This window comes from Chlorocebus sabaeus, chromosome 21 (assembly GCF_047675955.1).
Source record: "Chlorocebus sabaeus isolate Y175 chromosome 21, mChlSab1.0.hap1, whole genome shotgun sequence".
Lineage (NCBI taxonomy): Eukaryota > Metazoa > Chordata > Mammalia > Primates > Cercopithecidae > Chlorocebus > Chlorocebus sabaeus.
Window position 1 is genome coordinate 39,526,882 of NC_132924.1, and position 25,127 is coordinate 39,552,008.

The following is a 25,127-nucleotide window of genomic DNA, read 5'->3' on the forward strand; positions in this document are numbered from 1 at the left end:
GAGGTTTGGCAGGGAAGGAAGGGAAGTGAGAGGATCTGGTGACTTCCCAAAGGCCGGAGTGAGGAGGGAAGGGATGGCTCTAGGGTGAACAGGACCTGTAATTCCAAGGGAAGAGCTGAGGGCAGGAGGTAAGAGGAGTTCAGTGTGAGTTAGGTTGAGTTAGCCTGTAAGGTCCCCATGTGGGTGAAAATAAAGTTCCTGGAATTGCCACATAGAGCCACTTTGAAGGCAGATGGAAAAACAAGGCAAGCTCAGGGGAGAGCCAGAAGCTAGAGAAATACTTGGGAGTTCTGGGCTTAAATCTTGGTGATTGAGGTGATAACAATGGGATATGGGCTGTGGGACAGCTCTTGGGAGATCATCACTCTGTCCCTCTTACACATATTTCCTTAAGAAATGTTTTTGCTAAGGCTTCATTTGTTCTGGAAGATCAATGAAAGACAGTTTTACTTCGGAACAGGGACTAAATTATTTGCCACTAAAATAGCAGCAGCTCAACCATTAATTATGAGATAGCCATTATCAGTCTCGTACACAAGAGCTTCTCTTGGAATTTTGAGTTCCTTTTAGCAGCTTGTTGAAAGCAGATTCATGAGAGAATCTGTGCTAGTGCAAAATACCTCATGCCCATTAACTAATACTTCAGGTATCTGTTGGGGTCTGAGAAACATGAAAAGGCACGACCAGCCCATGCGTCACTACAGACACAGACAAAGCAGCAGAAGCCCTTGTTTGGTTCTCTTGCCTTTAGTGCCTTTGGTTCTTAATTTCCTGTCTGTTGAGTAGCCTCAGCTTAATCATATAAATCTGGTTTGGTGGTTGAGGTTATAAAGCGTTTCCAGTCTCTTCTCAGTATAACTACAGAAGCCTTGTGAATAGAAAATCTTAATAATAAAGCTTATTTGAAATATTCATCATCTAGGTAACCGTTTTGAAAAAACGATCCCAAGTTATAATGCTCAGTTCCCACAGTTTTTATTGAGCGGATTGTTAGCAAGCATCTCACACACTTTACTGCATGAGTGCTTAAGTTATTTGACAACATCAGCACTGCTTCATACCTGTATCTTGCAATTTTTGTAAAGGCAGTGGTTTGTAATGCATTGCTGTGATTTGAAGGGTGGGATTTTCTTTCTGGAAAAGGGTTTAATAACATTTACAGAAACAAGAAGGCAATGCCAGAATTGATCCAACTGGCTTTTCCCTTCTTAAGGACCTGCTTCCCAGCTGTCCTGTGAGCTGGGAGAAGCCCTCTTGCCCCATAAGGCTGGCATTCCAGCTGACACACTGTAGTTACTGAGATTGAAATCAATCACTGGACTGTGATGCTGATATTGCTGCTCTGCAGGGCAGTTACCTCCAGTCCCCACTGTCCACAGTGTATATTGAAAGGGATTGCTTGTGGAAATAGATCTTGAAGACAATTTTATATATTCAGTTGTATTAATCAATTTTTTTCTTTGACCAAACTAGGAAAAAGTATAGTATATAAGATTGTTCTTCAGAAGTAGATAATTTTGTCTGTTAGAATATACATTTGGTGAAGCCTTTTTTCATGAATTAAGTTAAAAAGATCATTTTCCCCAAACAAACAAACAAACTGATCTTACATTGTTACACATCGCATTAGTTATTTAACATGTGCATAATATTCTTAGCTTCCTAGTTGGGCGGTAATCTCTTAAGAAGGCAAATACAAAGCTATACAAAACTTCTGCGTTTTTGTATTCCTCATAATTCCCATGGTGGTATTAGGCCTATGATGATACCATTTTATAGTAAGTTTGTTTTGGCTACAACTCAATTTTAGTGGAAAGTTCACATTTCATATTTTCAAAATCTGGATTTCATTTAGATTTAGAGGGAATTTCAGCACTTAACCACCTTTTATTTGCATCTACCTTCTGTGCAAGCCCATATTTGTAAAACTGGCATGTCAGGATTATTCTGCTGTATCATGGAGTGAGTAATACTCCATCCTCAGGATTTAATTGGTACATTGTAAAGAGGTTCTTGCTAATTGATTTTGTGAGAACATTTGGCCTGCAAGAGGATTATGTTCCTGTGGCGTTACTGACACAACCTTTGTTAAAGCATGAGTACTTTCTCTAATATAATAACAATTACATTGTTTCCCCTTTATTCCTCCTAACTTGGTAGATAAATTTGAGCAACCAAAACTGAAAAGTAATTTGTTCTTTTTTTTCCCAAAGGTCTCATCAGAAAATTGAAGACTCTGAAGAAAGCAGTGATGAAATTCTTGCGCGTCTAACATCTGCGGTAAGACCTCGCAATTTTCCTGCCTAGGAGTGCAGAAATAATGAAGCTGGGGTCCTAGAAGGAAAGTTGTTTGGCTGATGGTGTAGAGAGAGATTTTCCCTGTGGTTGCTCATCATTGTGGGAGGTATGAGGCAAGGCAGAGGGAGACAGTGGCTTTGACTTTCTATATGTGGGTGGAGCCTCCCTTCGCGAGATCATAGATATTTCTGGTGGAAACTTCCTGCAACCTTTGTGGAGGTGGAGGTGTAGCATCTGATATTTTAAATACAGTATGAGTTAACCTAGGAAAGTTGTGACCTGCTGCACAAAGGAGAAAAGACTCTTTCATTAGGGAAAAAAAAGAATTACTTCAGCCAAAAAAGGCCAGGTCGCTAGTTTTTAATGTACCATATTGCAACATTTCCATTGTGTTTTTTAAAGCTATTGATTAGACTTTGTTATAGCCTTGTTGGTTGAAGGAAAGTTCATGGCTTTCTTCATAGGAAAAGCTGACTGTGGTCACTAATCCTTGAGTTTCAGTTTTTGACAGGCGCTAGCAATCCTATGTCACCAAACCTGTACCTATTGACTTGGCTATTTGGAAACTTTTCTAGCCTTCCCAAAAAATTATTTAGTTCTGCTTTAACTCCATTATTAAAATGGTAATTGCTGAAAATCATGGTTGATCGGGTTATGTGTATGGATGAAACTGGTCTGTACAGAGTTTTATACACTAGGTCTTGTCAACTGGGCACAGCTTGAAGATTGAAAGTCTCTTTCATACTCTTCTGGAATGCAGCTTAGAAAAGTAATTTTTTATTAAATATGTGTGTTCATTTGTTCTCACACTGCTTTAAAGAGCTACCTGAGACTGGGTAATTTATAAAGGAAAGAGGTTTAATTGACTTACAGTTCCACATGGCTGGGGAGGCCTCAGGAAACTTACAATCATGGTGCAAGGGGAACCAGGTACATCTTGCATGGCAGCAGGAGAGAGAGAGAGTGAGAGTGTGTAGGAGGAAGTGTCATACACTTATAAAACCATCAGATCTTGTGAGAACTCATTCACTATCATGAGAACAGCATGGGAAACTGCCCCCATAATCCAATCACTTCCCCCAGGTCTCTCCCTAAACACCTGGGGATTACAATCCAAGATGAGATCTGGTTGGGGACTCAAAGCCTAACTATATTAATATGATAATCAATGGTGTAAAAAACATGAAATGGAATCTTGACAGCATATTATGAAAACATATTTAGACCTTTTCAGTTTATTGACCAAAAAGGAGTGCCTATGGTGTGCAGAATTATAATTAGCCATCTATTTAAAAAGCATTCACTATGGCCCAGAAACTGTGTTAAACGTTGTGTGTTTGTGTGTACACACACCTACATATACATTCTGCTAAGCTGTACTATACAACAGCACTATGAAGTAGGTGGTATTACGTCTATTTTATAGATATGAAAGCTTACAGAGTTTGAGTAGCTTGCCTAAGTTCACTCAGCAAGAAAGAACAAAACAAGAGGCAGAACTCAGAATTTTTATCTCCAATATTCTCCTAACTACTATGCCTCATTTAAATATATATAATAAATAATGTAATACAGTTATTGGGATAGTTTCGGAAGTGATAAAGACATGTATGATTTGGTTCCAATAGCCATACCGAGAAGATAAGACAGATATATTCAGAAAGCTGATATATAAAGTAATTGGAAATTGTACACAAAGAAAGGTGGTGAATAAGTAAAATCGTAAATTCAAGGACCATAACAGAAAGCTTCACTGCAGACACTGGACTTGAACCACCACTGAAAGCAGTCAGGATTTGGAGATGATAATTAGGAGGATGTGTATTCTAGCTGTGGAATTTATTGTGGGCAAGCATAGGAATGAGAACGTACAATGCAAAAATGTAAGTAGACCCACCGAGTTAGAGAAGAAGGTCCTGGTTAAGAAAAATGAAATATTTTTTTGAACAAACAGATTAATGCAATGAAATAGATGTTCAAGAATGAAGATAAATTGAAGATAGGGAGATTGGTTAGAGGCTGATGAAAACCTAGTTTATGGTGGTTTTTCTGGGAACCAAAAGAAAGATGACTTCAAAAAGGAACACAAATAAATTGAATTTTTAAAAATCAGTATGAGTGGGTAAAGGTGGAAGACTGAGATAACTGAAGTTCTGAACTTGCATGACTGGAGACATGATGATATTCTTAGGAAGATGAGCAAATTATGCAGTAAGGAAGGTGATTTGGGGGGATATGTTGCATTTGAGGAGATAGGAACATGAAAATATGCAGGAAACACCTGGAGACAAGAGTCTGAAGCTCAGGGAGCTTCTGGGAGCCAGTCACAGAGAAGTTGCAGATTGAAGACCCAAGTAGAAGATAGAATCTGTGGAACAGCCGTGGCAGAGGGCAGTAGGGAGACGAGAGGACAGTGAGAGGAAATGGAAATAACTGAGTGGTTTATACCATGAAGGTCACATTCAAAAGAACCTCTGAAGAGGAAGGGATAGACAGCAAAGTGTTCACTAGGGATTTAGTTGACATAATCTTACTGGAAAAATCCCCAGGCTAAAAGACTGAATAAAATGAGGGAAGATGCTGGAATGGTATTTAGAAATGGAAATAAACAGCAGAGAGGAAAATTTCAGCTCTTCAATTGATGGGCAATCGGCCTGCAATATTGAAAATATCTGGTACTGAGATTAAGGACCTTGATTCTTATTTCTTTCAACAGTGTGACCAAGGTGAGTGGTTGGACTACACAGTTGATAAGTTCCTTCAAGTTCTAAAATTCCATTGTTCATTCTAGAAGCATTTGTTAGTGGGCAGCAGGGGTGAGTCCACCTCTTCATAACATAGTTGTTCCTGTTGACAATGGCATATAAACTTTGTTACCTAGGTGATATTGTGTGCAGAAAGATACTTACATACATCACTTAAGGAACAGTTCTCATCTACTGGGACCCCTAATCATGATAAAGGAAAGCAGAAGTGACATCTATAATGTAGAGTTGCCAATGTCCTCTTTGAGAGTCTGTGTTTTGGGGGTATTGGAATGGGACACTGATTTCTAGCAGTACAGTCAACTGCGCCCTCTTGTATATTCACCATTTTTATTCAAATGTGGGATTGTTGCATGTGACTATCTTAGAAAATTTCTCATTTCTTTAATCCCAATAGTTTATTTCCTGGTCCTCTCTTAGATTCATCAGGAGGAAAAGTCCTGTCATCTAAAAATATATTACCTGAAATTTTACTCTGGAAGAGGATACACACGAGTTTTCATATTGAAGGAACATGAGAAGACAGTGCATGTGTAGAAATAAGAATGTCTTTATAATTCAGTCAAATGTAGGGTTGTTAAATGTACGTAAGCATGAGTGATTAAAATGTTCCAGCCATGTTTCTAGTGGTCTTCAGGAAAGAGCCATCTTTCCAAGTGTCAGACATACAAAAACCTAAACAATGAAACTCTGTAAGAAGTTTTCAGCTTAAGGAAAAAGGACATGGCTATAATAGACCCTTTCCATTACATAAAGTCTACAAAAACACTCTAGGAATTATCTGGAAGCAGTGTGACTTTCTGCGTTCTAACTTACCACCTTAGCCTCCTTTCTAATATCCTTTGGTGCTACACATTTTGTTAACTTGAAAACCTCTTTTCATCGACTGCGAGTCTCTGTTGGTCTGATAAAGCTGGCAGGCCAAGAAGGACCTTTGAATGACACAGCTCATCAGTTTCCACCCCTGAAGTTCTGAGCATTGTTTTATTTTTAAACATGAATTCTTCCAGTGTTTGTGACAAATAGAGTATTCAGAATTGATCAGACAAGTTTAAAATATTCATATTACAATCCAGGGGTCTACTTACTCAAACCTAAAGTAGATGTGGGGAAATTTTTATGGTGAATTATGTATTACTTTCAAAGCCACAGTTCTTAAGGATGTAAATTTAGGAAATCAGCTAAACTTTGAAGCATTGAAAAGATCTGAGAAGTACTTGGGAAGTATCCAAAGACAGGAAATAGAAACATGAACATTCCTAAATAAGAGATAAAAACATATTCTAGACTTCCATCTCATGTATACTTAAAATCAACAACCAGAACAAAACATATTAGGTTGTTTCTGTTTTTTAAGGCTAAGTTTTTATGTTGGAAATTATAGAAATAGAAAAGACAAACATCTCATCTGGGTTTGAATGAAATTCGTGATTTTCGTTCGTAGTCTAATTGTCAAACACCTGAGGTGATGTGAGTTAGGCTAAGTTGTGCCTTGTTTATATTAAATGCCTATTTGATTAGATGGTAATGTGGGAGGCCCTTATAAAGGGACAGGGAGCATGTGATGTGTCCTCTGTGCTGCTAGATTCAATGAAGTCAGCCATCACATGGATGGTGAAAGAGAAGACAGTCTGAGTGTCTGGAATAAAACATTAACCTGGTGGGGGGGGGGAATTTATGGCTATATCTTAAGAGAGAAATTAAAATTACAAATTGGGTATTCAGAATTTAGGAAGAGAGATCCATGGGGTTGAGAAAAACACTTGATACTCTTGGATCATGTAACTGCCACTCTTACACCCTTGTGTTCCATGTCAGAACTCACCCAGTTTATAACTTTTATCCATTTATATGTTTCTGTTTGTATGGTTCTTCTCTATAATCTGGCTTGTTTTCTTTGGTTCATCCAACTTTATTGTGGGATCTCTGTCCTGGATGCATTTAATGGTGTTTTCTAAATTCCTTTTCATAAGGGCTTCAGGTATAAGTCATCCATCCTCTGAGAAATACCACTGGACTAGAATCTTACTTGCCAGTCAAGTCCTGTCTCATCTTTCACCTGAAACTTCAGTCATTTTCTTTGGAGGGTGTATCTTTCACAATATCTATAGCCTTTCTTTGTCCAGAGAGGTTATAAAATGGCAAGGATTCCTTTAGTTTGTCCTTCTTGGTGACTCTACAGTTTGGATTTGATATATTGGAGAAATTCCTCTTTGAACAAGAATTGTTATTTTGGACAGGAATTTGTTATTCAGTATCTGAATAACATTGACAACTTCTTGATTGGAAACTTTTAAATTGATACTGGTTCAGTAATAGCATGAGGTTTGGGTTTTGATGAATCTTTAAAAAGAGAAGTTTAGAGACTTGTTTAAGAGATCGTGTGCCAAGTTAGCAAGGACTGGGAGTAATCTTAGTTGCATGAAAGTTGAGGGGATTTATCACATTGAATGCAGATGGTCCTGACAATGATGGTTTGATGTAACGATTTTTCAACTTTGTGATGGTACAAAAATGAGACGCATTTGGTAGAAACTGTACTTCGAATTTTGAATTTTGATTTTTTCCTAGGCCAGCGATATATGGTAGGATACCCTCTTGAGATGCTGGGCAGCAGCCATGAGCCACGGCTACCAGTCAGCCACATGGTCACCAGGATAAACAACTGGTACTCCACGGTGCTCTGTGTTACCAAATGAGTTAGCCCAGCTGTAGGCTGATGGGAGCGTTCTGAGCATGTTTAAGGCAGGCTAGCCTAAACTAAGATGTTTGGTAGCTTAGGTAGCTTATTAAACAAATTTTTGACTTACAATCATTTTAATTTATGACGGGTTTATTGGGATGTAACCCCATCATAAGTGAAGGATCATCTGTATGTGATAAGCACAATTGAGTGATGAATTTCTATCATATTTAGAAATGTGCTTTTCTGAAAATGCAAAACAAATGGGTTTCTACTCACCCTTTTTCCTGGCTGTCTGCCTTTTTCTTCCTGGAGAATGCAGAAATGAAGTGTAGGTAATCCCTTCCCTTAGACTATCGCAGCCTGATCAGACATGTCTGTTCCAAGAATAAAAGTTACACCCCCAGTGAATGACAAGCCTTCTTTCTGGCTGCCACAGGATCATGAACATCTTGTTACCTATATTTCTTATTTGTAGGGAACATAAAATTCCTACTTGGAATCCTTAGGCTGGCTCCAGTTCTTCCAGTGGCTTAAGAGCTACTATATGATTTGGGGAAGGGCCAGGCAGATTGAGTTTTCAGGGAAAGTGTCAAGTGAGACCAGAGAAGATGGATCTAGTTCCAAGGAGCATTAAGGAAGCACCAGTGGAATTGCAGTATATTCTGGTAGCAACTTTTTTCTGTGGTTTATAAGGAGCCATAGGACTTGATATACTACCTTCTTTCCTTGTGTTTCAATCTGTCCTCATCCAGTGGGCCTTGGGCTATGGACTGTCAGTCTCTAGGACCACGTGGAATGCTGGTTAAAGCTCCTTCTGTTTTCTTCAGTAGGATCTCAGAGTAACACTCCACAAACCTATACCTGTCAATACCTGAATAGATTGCTGAATAGTATATTTCTATTGCTTGTCAATAAAAAATTCTTATATGTTCTGTCTATTATGTATCTTCATCCTGGTAATAGATCCCCTAATACCATAATATACAGGTTTGCGTGTGCGCGTGCGCGCGCGCGCACGCGCGCACACACACACACACACACACACACACAACTTTTTAAAATTAATTACTAAGCCATCATCTCTAATTCCAAAGAAACTATCAGAATCTACCCAGATAGTGTGGTAACTTAATTTTTAACTCTAGCCCTGAGAGTTTGGTTTTGGTAAGCAGCATGATACATACTGGATTGCCTATTGAAATGAAGCAATGCAGGGCAGGGGGAAATGTATCTTTATGTGTTCAGAAAGGTGTAAGTGTGCAGAACTCATTCAAGGGTAAAATGTTTCAATGAATCTCTTGGGAATAGGGAAAGAGGGTTGTGTGTGTTTGCATACATGTATATTATGATATTTGAGTATTTCTGAGATGAAAATCACTTTGATATGCAATATTCATGGAAAGTATAGACTTTTTATTGACAAGAAATAGAAATATACCATTCAACTCTCAATGCGGATATTGACAGTCATAGGTTTGTGAAGTGTTAATGTGAAATCCTCTCTGAAAGAAACCGACAGAGCTTTAAAAGGATGATCCATGAATGTTTCATATTTGGCTTCTTCTTTGTGCATTTATTTAAAATATAACTTCTTATAGCTGCTTTAGATGAAATGTAAGTTTTGCATACTTCAGTCAGTGTTACAGCTTTGTACAGTATGCCCATATATGGAGGAGAACCAGGAGGCATATAAAACAGTGAAAATTACTTGAATTTTTTGGTGGTGATGGAATAAGACAAATTTTAAATTAGTTTCTGTTATTTTATATTGGTGTAAAAATTAGAATATAATGACATTTTATGTGGATACTGGGTGGAAATAGTGTGAATTCATTTCCTATGTTTGTAAATGTCAAATGAGAAGTCTGACAGTGAGATAACAGTACTGTGGATTATGCTTTGCAGCTTCCTTTTTATTTAGTTGACATTTGTATTGTTTAACTTGAATATAAAGACTTTATCATTTTTTTTAAATGCAGATTAGAAAAGTACCTATAATGAAATGACCCAGAAATAAATTATTATTACTTGCTAGGTTTATCGTGTGTGTGTATGTGTGTGTGTATCTTTTTTTTTTTTTACAGAATAATATATTTTTTTTTTTTTTGCAGAAAAACCCAAAATACCTTATTTGGTGTTCTATACTTTTTACTTAATATGTTCTGGGAGCTAAAAGCACTGGCCACAACATATTTAGTGATTCTATAGTATCCCATTACACAGATTTAAAATCATTTTCTTCTATTTTGAACATTGTGATTTTATTTTCACTCTTTTGCTGTTATGAACAGCTCAGAGATGAACTTCTTTATGGGGAAACCTTTGAAGAGACTTGTTTGCAGTTGTTAATGCATTAGCCTGCATTACTGCATTAGATCAAGTGAGAAACGGGTAAGGGGCTAAGAATGGGCTAATATTTGTTGAGTTCTTACCTCGCACAGGCATTCTGATACTGTTTGTCATACATTGTCACATTTCAGTCTGACATGACAGGGTGTATTACCATTGCATTGGAGAGATGAAGCATTTGAGACAGGCATTATTAATTAAATATTGAATTAAGAGTCCATATTAATTAAAAATAATATCTATATGGGTTGAAAACACAGTTTTCCACATTATCATCACTTAAAACATTTTATATTTACTGAATAGATTTCAACAGGTTGGGTTTGGAATATGATTGTGGAATTCTCTCCTAATTTGAAGGATTTTATGAAATGGTGCCCTTGGAATTATATTAAATAGCATTTTAATTTTTAACCTTTTAGAAATTATAAAATACTGGTAGACATGGCTAAATGATTTAGCAGTTTAGAAGTTTATTCAGACTGGTTATCAGATTTTGTGATTCCATTGTATGAATTCAGAGGAAAAAAAATACAGCTTGGTCCATGTCTGCAAGGAGCTTACCATGTAGAGGTGAATAGCTATAAAGGTTCTCTGTTGTGAATACAAAGTACTGTGGAGGTCAAAGTAAAACGTCATTTTGCTCAGTTAGGGTTTTAAAATAGGTCCCCTGGAGACGGGGGAACGGCTTGAATGATATGTTGAATATAAAGGATAGTATGAATGAATAGGAAATATTAATAGCAATCTAATTAGAAAGAATAGCATGAGTGAAGAAGCCAGGAGGGGGTATGTTTGAGAAATGGCCATCATTTGTGTTCAGCAGAAGTCTGTGATGCATAGAAGGCAGTAATAAAGAATCCGTGTATCCGGTGCGCAGAGTGAAGTGTCTAAGGTCTAGAATTGCAGAGGGAGAGGTTAAGAATTTATGTGGTAGACACAAATAGCCAGTGAGGCTCCTGAGAGGATTGGAATGTGCTATAAGAAGCTTTGTGTAGTAACATCTTTGTCAGATGCATTAGAATAGCAAGAGAGAATAAGGTTCGTTAGTTAACCCAGGAAACCCTGTTGGCTATCTTGGTTTCATTGAACTCATCTCAGTTCAGCTGAACAGATATCCACTTTGTATCTCCTCATCACAGGTTCTGCAGTGTACCTCAGTAATTAAAATGAGGAATTATTATAGTTCATTGGAATTCTTCAGTTTGAGAACATCATGGTTGGTTTATTTGGAACAAGGATAGAAGGGAAGACAGCTTTAGATATTATCTTCTTCATTAGGTGCAATGTAGATCACGCTTGTAATCCCAGCACTTTGGGTGGCTGAGGCAGGCAGATTACTTGAGCCCAGGAATTTGAAAGCAGCCTTAGCAACAAAGTGAGAACTTGTCTCTACGAAAAATACAGAAATTAGCTGGCGAGGTGGCATGCACCTGTGGTCCCAGCTACTCAGGAGGCTGAGGTGGGAGGATGGCTTGAGCTGGGAAAGCAGAGGTAGCAGTGAGCTGAGCTCGTACCACTGCTCTCTAACCTGGGTGACAGAGCCAGACCATGTCTCAAAAGAAAAAGAAATCATCTTCTCCAATTCCCTTCTATTACGGATAAGAATAGGAAGACCCATGGCAATTAAAAGAATTGCTCAGAGACCCCAGAACCCTATTTGTGTTTAGAAAGCAAGAGAGAGGAAAGGGTGTGTCAGGTAAAAATGTAGACTCTAATTTTATTCATGTTTTTCACATTTGCTGTCCCTCCCAATCCTAAGCCAAAAGAGGAAGTTACCATAGAACCACTCTTAAAGTCAGAAGTATATGTTCAGGCAATATTCTTTTTTTCTTCTTCACTAAATTTTGAATTTCACACTGCCTAAGATTACCCCAGCATTGGAGATGAGCAGGCACCGCTTCCTCACCTAGATGGTTTAAATGAAATTTAGTTAGGCTGACATTCTAGTTGTGAGAGATTAAACCCATACTGCAGCATCAGCTCAGGATGTAAGAGAAACATTCCCAGACATAAAACAAGGAACAGGGGATAAAGTTAAGAGGGAAAAAACAACTAAATGGCTTTTGTACCTGTATGTTTCTACTCTCATTATAAAACCAAGTATATACATATAAATGGTTCATTAAATGAACTAGTCTCAATAAGATAAAAGCGGGAAAAAATTTACCCTTTTTTACCAGTTTCCTCAAACAGGTTCTGACTGGTTCATTCCCACTCATGGGTGAATCTTTGTGCAGATCCATAGCTTTTTTCACCTTTCTCAGAGCAGTCTCTATTTCTTCAGATATTTAAAAGTCTATTTGAGTCCAGTATCAGAACTTCAATCTCCCATCCACTTCAAAGCGTCTCCTTTCCCCCAGCCTGAGGCTGGGAAAAGGGCCAGGGTTGGTTTAGTTTTGTTGACATTTCCCATCATATTTTTCTGTTTTTTCCTCTTCCCTGCCTCCTCCTCTGCTTCACTGTGCTGCTGCTGACTCAGCCAGGGTTTGAGAGGCTAGGGGGAAGAGAGGCCATATCAAGAAAGGTCTTTCTTGACTGCCACAGTTACAGTCTGGCCTCAGGGTTCTCTGTGTGAGAGTTGTAGAAATCTCTTTTGTTCTGTATGGGGCCATTGTGTGGCCTGGTGGATATTCCTGTGTGTAAAGAGCTCCGGATTATAATTCCATGGCCCTGGCAATTCCTCTTCTTCTGAAACTTTAGGACTGTCCCTCCAGCCTCTGGCTTCCTTCTCACAGTTTTCTTCTGTTGGGGTCACCCCACCTTTTCGGGAGACCTGTTTCCAAAATGACCTATATCCAACTCTCTACTGGCACATAGGAAGCACGAGGGCATTATTGTCCTGTCAAACCCTGGAAATGGAGGCCATCCCAACACAGCATAGCTTTTCTCTCTTCCTCTGCCTCCATATGTCCCATTTGCCAGGACTCTTGTAATTTTACAGATGAGAGCAGTCCCTAAACTTTGGGAACAAATGCCATTGAATTCAAGTGATTGAGACCCCTGTCATTTGACTTGAAGTCTGTCTGTATGTATAATATTTATCCTTGTAGCACTCCAGCAACTCCCTTTAAATAAATGGTCTTTGTTGATCCCTCCTGAATAATCTTCAAGTCTCCCTAATAATTCCTTGAAGTGGGTGAAGGGATGAGGGTTGCCAACGTGATTTTATAGAATTTTGCTGCTTCAGGGCTAATGGAATCTGTGGAGGTGCACCTAGCTCTATCTTTAGAAGGTCTGAGCACTTTTCACCAATTGTTCTTGACTTTGGGTTTCAGTGAAAATGCTAAGACCACAGGACAAATCTCATTTAATATCCTCTTACCTGTAATACTAATGTGAAACTATGCATAAGAATATATTATATCTTAGCAGATAACAGAGCAAGTTTTCAAACTTAATAGATCCTATGCCAATCATGAAAAATTAAAGCACCATTTTAATTTAATTTGAATTTGGATTAGAAGAAATATCAAGGAATAAAGTTCAACTTTTTAAAAAGCATCTACAGGTAGGAAAGTTCTTTAAGTAGATTAAGACTTAATCTACTTTAAAAAACTGTAGATTAAGTCTTAATCTACTTAAAGGAACTGTGTATTGAGAGTGGCAGGACAAACACACGTGGGGTTCTGAGAATTGAATGGGCAAAAGACAGATTTAAAAATAGATATTAAAACCTTCCAAAAAAACTATTACTAGGCTCTTCTAGTTGTATAACAAAAATTTGCTCTTTAAAACAAAAGAACCTATGGATTCAGTGGAATATTAGTAGCAGGTTTCAGTGGCTTGTAAAGAGGTTTGAATAGGCTATGTAGCTGGGTAAGGAATTATAAACACATACAAGAGATCTGTGTGCATATATGAATTTTATTTATTCTAGATTATTTTCATAAAAATTACGGAACTTCTTCAAGAGCTTATCTATGCAGGTTACTACAGGTCAGATACAAAAGGCACTATGCATATAAATTAAGTCAGTGAATACATGGAAAATATTTGGAATGGTGCCCAGGTACATAATAAGTTCTATGGAAGTGTGTGTTTTGTTGTTTTATTATTTTATATTCTGTGCTCTGTGTAGAGGATTAAGGCATCTAGTATAGAACTGAAGTAGGTGACCTTTTTATTACTTCTGGCCTGCAATTCTGTGATACCAATACTTTTCTTAAAACCAACATTATTGGCATGAACCATCTATTAACAATAGATAAAATAATACGGTTAATATATCAATTTTTATATCCCATAGCTAATAATTAGCACTATGTTACATGCAGTGAGTGAATTTAGGATTAGCTCTTTAGACACTGGGACTGGGGGTGATTTTTCCTCATCTACTTTTATTCATTTTCTGAATTTCAAAAATAAACCTACATTACTATAAATTAACAAAAACCACAAAAAAAGTGATTTTGTTTAAAAATTAACATAAGTATAAATTAAACATTTTCCAGATTATGCACATTGTGTGATGTTGATGTGATATAAAAAATCAGAAAAGTTATGAACATCTTGATAATTAAGGTTAGCTCCATGCAGAAACTGGAATGCAGGCTTTGTCTAGATAAGGGGAAGAAAAGAACATTCTAGATAGATTGTAAGACTTGAAATCTATCGGGGGTGAAAATGGAGGCAAATAAATGAGTTAATTTGAGATGAATTTGGGGCATTGGTTAGGACTTTGGGGTACAACAGGAGAAAGTTGTAAAGGGAAAGAGAGTTTGGTGTAATCTAGTGAAGGTTGTATAGCAAGTAAATCATGTTCCAGAGCTAGGCTGTATTAGCAAGTGACTTTAAGGCCCTAATGAGGTGTTGAGGGGTAGTTTTTCAGGATCTGTGTCATTCTGTAATGGGTAAAATGGTCCCCCAAACATGAATACCCATTTGGCCCTGCACATATTACATTACAGGGCAAAAGGTGCTTTACAGATATAATTAAAGCTACAGACCTAGATTGTCATGTGGACTCTGTCTAATCATATGAGCCTTTAAAATAAAGGAGAGAACTTGCTTTTGTGGGAGTCAAAGTAATATGGCAGAAGGCAAGGTGAATGAAATTCTGAGCCTAAGAGGGTGTCATCATGTCATTGCTGGCTCTAAGATGTAGGAGCCCGTGTGCAGACACCAGAAAGAGGGCCCTAGGAGCTATGGGCAGCTTCTGGGTGACAACCAGCAAGGAAACAGGTACCTCAGCCCTACAGACATAAGAACTGGATTCTGTCAGTGACCTGCATGAGCATGGAAGAACATGCTCCCCCACAGCTTCCAGTAAGGAGTGCAGCCCAGCAGGTACTTTGCTTTGGGCCTTACAAGAGGCCTTGTGAGAAGCAGAGAACCCAGTTGAGCCACTCTGTACCTGGACTTTTGACCTATACAAATATGAAATAATAAGTGGATATTAAGCAGTAAAATGGGTGATGATTTGCTATGGAAGATATATTAAACTAATGCACATTTCTTGTTGAATACAAGAATTTGAATTTGGCTTTGAATTTGAATTTGAACCCATAATCTCCTGATTCATAACACAGCAGTTCTCTTTTGAATGTCAGAAGCTGCCAGGGCACAGCTACTTAAGTTGATTGATACCTCTGACGTTTCAAAGTGAATTTTGAAATCTGAAGTCTGTCCTTCATACATTTATAAAGGCTTCAGAATTCTGTAGAAATCTAAAAGTTCATTTTTAAAGTAAAGTCTGAAAAAGCACTTTAAGCACTGTTTACAACTTTTCACTGAAATGCTTCAGCCTCTTTTATGCTTGTTGCGATGGGACTGGGCTAGGTAGGTGAAATATAATAAATGGAGGAAATACTGATTGTGAAAGAGTTTATAATTTAGGTGGAAGAAGCGGCTTAAACATATGCAATATTAAAGCAATTAAAGACTGGATATGTCCTTGCTTCTGTCATTCAGCTCAACTATATTCTAATTATGTGATGAGGATGATAATAGCTAACACTCAAATAGTACTTACTCTGTGTCGGATCAATTAGTCCCGATGATTTATACATGTTAATTCATCTAAATCTTACAGTAATCCTATGAGGTAAAGGACTGTGACTCCACCCCACTAGGAAACTACAGCTTCTCTCAAGGTTGGCATAAAATAATTAGAGATTTCATACTCTTGTTTTAGATTTTTGGATCTTGGGTTCTGAATCTTGTTCTTCCAGGAGGCTTCACTTGTTAGCAGTTTTTATGTGTAGAATTTCTAGCTAGAAACAGTCTTCACCAATCTGAGTTTATCCCAGTATCAGTCTTTGTAATGTAACATCCCTAAAAGGTTCTACAGGAATCTGTCCCTACAAATGAGAGATTGCTACCATAGAAGATCCCTAGAATGTCTGGGACTTGACTGTTGATGTAGTTACATAATTGCTATAGTTTACAATCTTACCTCCAAAGGGCACAATGATTGGGAAAATATATGTATGGAATGGTGTGTAACATAGAATAAAAGACATAGTAAAAAGGCATGAGTTTAAAATTATGTTATGGCTTTGAAGATGCTTTATTAAATAAACTGTGTCATGAAAATTCACCTGAGAATCATTTATGAGCTTTTAGTAGATTGAATAATACACTGGGTCTGCCAGAAAACAGTAAGAAAAGTACCTTGAGACATAAAAATTAAAATTTTAATGATGTAAACATAATGTTTTATTTCATTATTACAAAAAAATTAAAATGTCTAACAGACTTATTCCCTTAAAATACATTTTATATATGAATTTTTATTTATCAGGAAATTCATGTTGATTAGCAGTTAGGGCTTCAGAGAAATTACCAATCAGAGGTTTTAAGAGCAGCTTTGAAAACTGAAGACACAGATACACCTGCTCTTTTGAAAAGATGTTAGTGTCGTTAGCTTGCCCTTCTCAGAGTTCTTGTAAACATCTGTAGTTTCTCCTGTTGTTTGTACCATGAAATTCATGAGATTTCCACAACAAGAAATGGTTTCCCACAGTTTTTTTTTTTTTTTAATCTATTCATTCAGATTTGCACCACCTCTGTCTCTGTCAGGTGGATTAGATGGCCATAACATCACCAACTATTCAACTGCAGGCTGACAGATGTCACCAACTCCCAGGTGACATGAACAACCCCCACGGTCTCCAAAGAGAATGTGCTTGTTCTCTTTTGATAGTGGGGTGATTAGGAAATGAGATATTCTTAAAACAAATCTTTAAAAATTCCTTAGGGCACTTCTGATATATACCTTCCCATGGAAAGCATCTCCTATTGAATCTCACAAATTCAATAGACCATTTCCACTGTGGACAGTTCTGGGTATTTGAAAGTTCTTACAGTGAGCTAAAACATATCCTTTTGCAACTTCTCTCCGTTGGTCTGAATTTCAACCTCAGACTTTGAAATACTTGAAGTTAATGATCATGTTCCCCCTACACCTTCTCAGTAACAACTGTAAACATTTTACTTGTGTTCTTGATCACAAACATATGTACCAGGAATGGTGCCAGGAGTCAGGGTCATAATGATGAATAAAGGAGTCCATTTCAGTGGGCTTATAAACTAGTTTTGGAGCCTTCCAGCTAAAGAGGAGATTTCATTAGAGTGTGATAAGTGCTATAATTGAAACAAGTATAGAGTGCTACTGGAGTATAAACAGGACTTAACACAGGAGAGGTGAGTGACACTCAGGAGAAGATGGTACCTAAGTTGGGATCTGAAGGGCAAGTACATGACAGCCACACAGGTGGGGAAGTGGGGAGGCATTCCAGACAGAATATGTGAAAAGGCCTGGGGCAAAGAGAGAGCACAGTCCATCTAGGGAATTGCAAATGCGATATTTTAATAAGCTTGGAGCATGGATTTTGGAAGGAGGAATGGAGATAGAGATGATACTGAAGACCAGACCAGAAGAACACTATATATGCAGTATTAGACATTGAACTCTGTCATAGTGTCATGGAGAAATCTTTGAAGAGTTCTTTGGGAAAAGGTATAATATTATAAAATTTATATTTTAGGATGATTTAGTCTGACTGAAGAGTAGAGAATGATGTGGGATGGAGAGAGAAAAATTAGAGACAGAGGCCTGTGTAGGAGACAGTGATGGGCTGAGCTAAATCAGGGATACCTTACTTCCTGACTTGGGACTGTGGTGTCTGATGGTGCCATTCATGGAGCAGATTTGTGGAGTGTAGCGGAAGTGGTAAAAAAGTGACTTCAGTCTGGGTTCAGTGGCTCACTCCTGTAATCCTAGCACTTTAGGGGGCTGAGGCAGGAGAATTGCTTGAGCCTAGGAATTTAAGACCAGTCTGGGCAACATAGCAATTTGTCATCTCTACAAATAATAAAAAAATTAGCCAGGCATGGTGGTGTGTGCCTGTCCTCTCAGCTACTCAGGAGACTGAGGCAGGAGAATCGCTTGAGCCCTGGTCATGGAGGCTGCAGTGAGCCATGATTGGACCACTGCCCTCCAGCCTGGGCGACAGAGTGAGACCCAGTCTCAAAAAAAGAAAAAGTGAACTCACCTTTGGAAATGTTGAGTTTGAGCCACTAAGTGGGACTTTCAGGTCCGGAAGGTAGATGGCTGTGGGGATCTAGGGCTGAGGAAATATGGGCTGGAAATGCAAATATAATTGAAGTCATGTGAGTGAATAGAAAGAGAAGAAGGTCAAGAGGGTTGAGGATAAATCACTAAGGCATTTCAAAGTCTTTGTAAAAGGCAGAGGAGAAGGGGAGCCTTTGGAGAAGAGAAGCAGTAGCCAGAGAGGAAGGAGAAAACCTGGAGCATGGGATACCATGAAATCCCAATGGTTAAGAAAAGGGGAGTGAGTAATAGTCAAATCGTGCAGAGAGGATGAGGTAAATGAGGATGGCTGTGTTCATCAAGTTGAGCTACAAGGAGGTGACTATCTTCTGGCCATTCTCCTGTGGATACTGTCTACTCCTCATGGACCTTAACAAAACTGAATACAATCCAGATATTGATCTTTCTGGAGTCCATTTTTTTTGTGTGACCTGAATGTCATACCTCTAGCAATATTCCTAAAAACAGTGTTATCCATTCTAAGTAATCCAACTCCCATTAACTCATAGTATGCTTGTACTCAACTATCAGATCTTTTTAATGTGAACCTCTATCACATTAGGTGTATGTGTAGCAGACTTAATAGACGTTTAAAATCTGTAGAAGACTTTATTCCAGTTCATTTTGTTAGTTTCAGATCACTTCTACATATATTAGTCTTTAAATAGCCAGCTATTATCTCAGTTACAATAAAGTTAATATGCATATTTGTTTGCATTAAACAAGTCTATTTAAGTGATTTAAAAGATACCCCGAAGTGCCTTGAAACTGATGAGCAAGGATAGATACATTTATCATCACAGCATGCTTAACAAATACCTGTTTGATGTGATGACAGCAGTTATTGGGGAAATAACTATCTGTTAAATAAACTATTTGTTGGAGAACAGTAGTTTCTTGGCTGGGCATGGTGGCTCATGCCTGCAATCCCAGCACTTTGGGAGGCTGAGATGGGCAGATCACTTGAGGTCAGGGGTTTAAGACCAGCCTGGACAACATTGTGAAATTCCATCAGTACAAAAACATACAAACAAATTAGCTGGGCATGGTGGCAGGTGCGTGTAGTCCCAGCTACTCAGGAGGCTGAGGTGGGAGGATTGCTTGACCCTAGAAGGCAGAGGTTATGGTAAGCTGAGATCGTACCACTGCACGCCAGCCTGGGTGACAGAGCAAAACCTTGTCTCAAAAAAATAAGAAAATAAAAAATAAAAGTACAATTATTAAGAAGCATATTTATTTATTTTTTCTAGAATTCCTGAAGTCCATACTAGCTTAACATTGCATAATGGCTTAAAAGTTGTATATTTTTGGGAAGAAAACATGGAAGAATATTAGATTGTGTTTCTTCTTACATTTAGTTTAGGAAATTGAGAAAAATGGGCTCTGTATTTTAAAAACATTTCTATTGTGGCATCAAAATTTAAATGTTTCTAAGATTAATAGATTTACTAAAAGCCTTTAGGGAATTTGTGAATTGGCAATTCTATTAAAAATTAATTTGTAAGGACAAGTTATGGATTATAGTAGGGAAGGGTTGTGATAGGAAAACCTTTGGTAACTAAGACCTTTGCCAGTATTCCTCTGTCCTCTCAAAATGACTTTCCTTGACTTTCTTTTTTTTTTTTGAGACAGAGTCTCGCTCTGTTGCCCAGGCTGGAGTGCAATGGTGTGATCTCGCTCACTGCAACCTACGCCTCCCGGGTTCAAGTGATTCTCCTGCCTAGGCCTCCCAAGTAGTTGAGATTACAGATACGCGCACCATACCTGGCTAATTCTTTTGTATTTTTAGTAGAGACGGATTTCCCGATGTTTGTCAGTCGGACCTCATGATCCACCTGCCTTGACCTCCCAAAGTGCTGGGATTACAGGCGTGAGGCGCTGCGTCCAGCCCGACTTTCCTTGACTTTCTAATTGAGCTTCATACCTTGCTTTCAAGGGCCTCCTCTTCCAGGAAGCCTGCTCACGTCTTCTCAGTTAACCTCTCCCATGGAGAAACTCTCTATCACTCAGAGTTTGCATGAGTCTTAGCTTTGATGCAAAACAGGTCCGGGAGCCTTTGGATTTTAAGACTGAAGGCACTATTAAAGTGCCAGAGGAAAAAGAAGACAGAATACTGGACGTAAGACTGACTCTGATTCTCACTGAATGTCAAGGCTATTTTGTGAACAGCCGTGCTGGTTATCCAAGATAGAAAGCCAAAACATTTCAACACGTTTCTGACTCTAGTTTCTCATGGGTAACTAGGGGAGAGGGAAAACTTTGGGATATGTTTTATCAGTCCTTTAATCATCCTCTATTTAGACATTTACAAGGCCAAATATAACTGTCAGCTGCAAGTGTTTTGAATTGCATAGTTGCTTTATGTTGAGTAAACTATATTTTAAATTAAACTTGAAGCTTCTTAAAAAGCCTCCTCGCAATTTTCTTTGTACTTGAATAAATCTTGTCTGTCGAACTGCTACTATAGTAAGTGAATCTTATTTGATTGGATTATAGCATAATTTTATATCTAAATGCAGTAAAGGCCATGTTCCTTTACAAATGAATTAAATTAGAGGAGGACAAAGTACAGACTAAAAATTCTCAGTTGAAATGAAGGTCGAAATATGGGGCCTTGGAGAAAGTAAGATACTTGTTGAATAGAGCAGTGAGTTCTCACCCTGGATGCAATGGAATCACCTAGGAAGCTTGGAAACAACAACACACACTGATGCCTGGTTCTCTCCCAAGATTCTCATTTAGTTGAGGCCCAAATATCAGTATTTTTTTAAACCTCTCCAAATGATTCTGATGTGCAGTCAAGTTTGAGAACTGCTGAACTAGATGAAAACTCAAGCTATTTAAAGAAAGCTCTTCCTAGTAAGCAGATGAAAAGTAGTGACCAAATAGCAATTGGAAAAGAAGAAACATGAGAAAAAGACGAGGGAGGGAAACTTTAATGTAAAACTAGTAGAGGTTTACAGTCCCTTATTCACAGTCCTACAATAGAAAAACTCTGAAAAACAAAAGTTCTTCATAACTAACTTGGTGGCAAAATCAAAAACTGAACGTATTTGGTGGCAAAACTCTAGGCTTTTTCTAGTCTTCCTTTATCCCATTTGGTTTGAATAGTAATGCATTTCATGGAAGAAATATTAATGTATCTGACTACAAGTTGCTGCCCCAGACTTCACTTAAGATACCTTTCTGAAATATGTAAAATTTTGAATTCTGAAATACATCTAGTCCCAGGGGGTTCTGAAAAGGAGTTATGGATTATAGTAGGGAAGGGTTGTGATAGGAAAAGCCAAGCTAATAATTTACTGTTTCTGTCAGATTAAAAACAATGCATTTTTTTCTAATGACCTGGGCAGTGGTTTTGTATCCTCATTGAATAGAAACAATGGCCAGTATCAGAACATGGTTCTACATTTGGTATATTTCTCAAGCCTAACCTAACAGTGGCTCTATTTTGGGCATGGTGAGAGGAACTCAGGTTTGCCAACAACACAGTTAGATTACAGTAGAAAAATCATCATTGTCCGATAAAAGACTCTTCAGTATAACAAATGACTCCAGAATCTAGAGATTTGAAACAATGTGTATTTATTATGTTAGTACTGGGTCTGTCCCACAGACCTTGGCAGGTGGATGAAAGGAGTACTCAGACACAGGTAAGCAGTGTAAGAGCACCTAGGTGACTGCCTGGCTCTACTGGCCAGAGAGTACCCCTGAGAAGCTGAAGCTGCTTGCTTTTATTCAGTACAGGTGCAATGCCGAAAACCTGGAGCCAACACAACCTGTAGGTAATTAACATTCATTGTTCCCCTTTCAGGGAACATCAGGTATACACAGATGATCAAAGGTCAGTTCCTGGTCAGCATAAGTAAACAAGCTTGTTTAAGATAAATTCCCCCACAGTCCTTTGTACCTACTCCTTGCCCTCTGCCTGAGGGTTATAGAACAACTGCCTTCACCTGTTCTCTGCCCCTGCCCCCCCGGGCTGTGCAGACCCGTCCGACCTTTCAGAAGGTTTGTGTCCTTTCCCTGTAGTTTTTCGCATCGCTCTGACCGATAACCCGCATGTTAGGAGTTTGGAAGCACCTTAGCTAGGTAGTTCCTGCTCAGGGTGTCTCAGGAGGTTGTGGTCAGAATGTCAGCCAGAGCCTCAGTTATTTGAAGGCTCAACTCACACTGGAGTATGACATTTCTTTTCCAATGCCAACAGGTCCCTTATTAGCACACGAAGAAAAGTGTAGTCCCTGTTTATGTAATTGCTCAGAGTTTAAGATTTTCAATTCAGTTTCATATAAACCTAACAATTATTTGCAAAGGCCAACTTTAAATCCTTCTAACATGTTCTGAAGACTTCTGCTGGGAGTAACTTATGACAAGGACATGCCTTCTCTGAGTTTTCATTGTCCTCCCTTGGGAAGTTTTTTCTCTCCCCTGGGTCCTTTCTGTATTTTCTCCTTCTGTCTTTGTATAAATAGGGTTGTCTCTTTAGCCACCTCTTGTGGGCTAATGAGTGAGTGTCAATTGCCCAGGATAATGTGAGGAAAAGACAAACAGGTCTCTGCCTCAGTGGAGTTTCCAGCCAAAATATAGGCATTAATCACACACCTTTAAATGATTAATTGATTGCTAGGTCATTTAAAAAAACAAAAGAACTGCGAAGATCCTATAGCAGCATAAAAAGGATCTTACCCAGTGTGTGCTCTGCTTGGTCAGTACTTTTCCCTTTGTGTCTTGTAGGAAGACTAACCTATCTTTGGGTTTTGTTTTGTTTTGTTTTGCCAAAACCTTTTTCCCTCCTAGTGCAGAAACATGGTAGCTATCCTACATCCTACTTTGCATAAAATACTCGTATCCTCGCATGGCAGAGGTTCAGTGGATGTGGTGTAATACAGTACAGTAATCTCATTTATTTTATGTAAAAAAGCAGCCTAGGTTCTAAGTTGAACTGTGAAGTTCTTTGTGCCTTTCTCACTGCCCGTCTCTCACCCTCCTAGTGCCCTGGAAATGCTCCAGTTTTTGCTTGCTCATCTCATTCTTTCCTTTCTTTCTCTCAATTCTTTGAAAAGCTGTAGTGTTATACATTGGTGGGAATGTAATCCTTTCCTTTTCTGAGCTGTTTCTATTTTGGGCATCATTTTCTAATTGGAAAAGGAAAAACTGAGAATCCCATAAAGGGATTTCAGGTGTGGAAAATTAAAAGAGGAAGCTGGAGATGGCTGGTTTTGATCCTTTGTGAACAAATTAAGTGATCCACCTCGTGCATCATTTTCCATCTTTGCCTTCTCCCTGTGTGTGTGCCACAGTGGGGTTTTCCCTGGGAGGTGATAGAATCTGGAAACCATTGACGAGACCCTTGTAAATGTTTATAATCTGCCTCTTTATCCCAACTCCAAATATTTGTGACACTGAATGAAGAAAATCCTAAAAAGGGCTGGTAATACTACAATAAACCTTACAAACAATTTAAAATATGTAAAATATGCAGTAATTGATATTTTTACTTTGATGCTTTTTAAATTTATTTGAGTACACATACCAGTACTTATAAAGGTTTTCTTGTGGTCATTCGTCACTTCTGTCTGCCTCAGTACTCTTTTCCCGCTGAGTTCTTTAACTGTAAACTTTCCAACTGTGAACATTTTTAGAGCTCAAACTCTTAAGGTTGGAGAAGAACTGATTGTCTTCTCACTGCTGTGTAATTTTCCTGAGAGAATCTTAAGGTGTCAAAGAATCAGCTAAATTAAGACTATGCGTTTTTGAATAGCTTTCACGTAGCCCATCAGGGAAAGCATGGCAATAAAGACAGTACATGGGACAAACTGCCTTCTGCAGGGGTGATAATGCCCTGGCCATTGACAAAGTAGTCCTCGGTGGAGTCTCAGGGTCTAGCATATTGCTACACTTGCCTTCCAGTAAATGAATGTAGATTACATTAATTTGAATAGCAAATCTGCAATTTTACCTTGAACTCCCTTGTTCTCCCTTTAAAGTGTCATTATTGCAATATATTCAGCTGCCTGATACCCCCATCCCTCGAAAAAAACTCGACCATCACGAGTTCCAAACACCTGAACACACAAACTTCTGAGCTTAAGAGATTGTGTCCTGAAGAGAAGAGATCTTCCTCATTATGGAATTTTTATTGATACCTTCATGTTATCTCTGAAAGTGACTGTGCTTATCTTTTTTGTCGCTGTTTCGTGTTCTGCTTTGAAAATGTTTTCAAGGAAGGATTTAAGTGTTCAAAGTGGGAAAGATGAGAGTGAGATTAAGTGCTAAAAACTTTGGACAAGTAAGTAGGGTTTAAGACATTTAGGATTTTAAAGGTCATCTAGTCTATTCCCATTTCACCTGCCCTAAGCGTTGATGATGCTTGCTTTTATGTGGCATATTATCCAAAATAGTTGCTGTAAACCTGTCAGGCTTGCAGTGAACATTCATTATATTTGAGCAGAGGTCCAATTAAACCAGGATT

General features: G+C 38.3%; 1 protein-coding gene across 1 annotated transcript in view; it reads left to right on the forward strand.

The window, feature by feature from the left end:
• RAPGEF5 (Rap guanine nucleotide exchange factor 5) overlaps positions 1-25,127 on the forward strand; it is a 238,961-nt gene that overhangs the window by 62,110 nt on the left and 151,724 nt on the right. Inside the window, exon 6 of the mRNA XM_007981904.3 lies at positions 2,214-2,280. Within this exon, the coding sequence (XP_007980095.3) occupies positions 2,214-2,280 (67 nt within the window). The remainder of the gene's footprint in view (positions 1-2,213; positions 2,281-25,127) is intronic.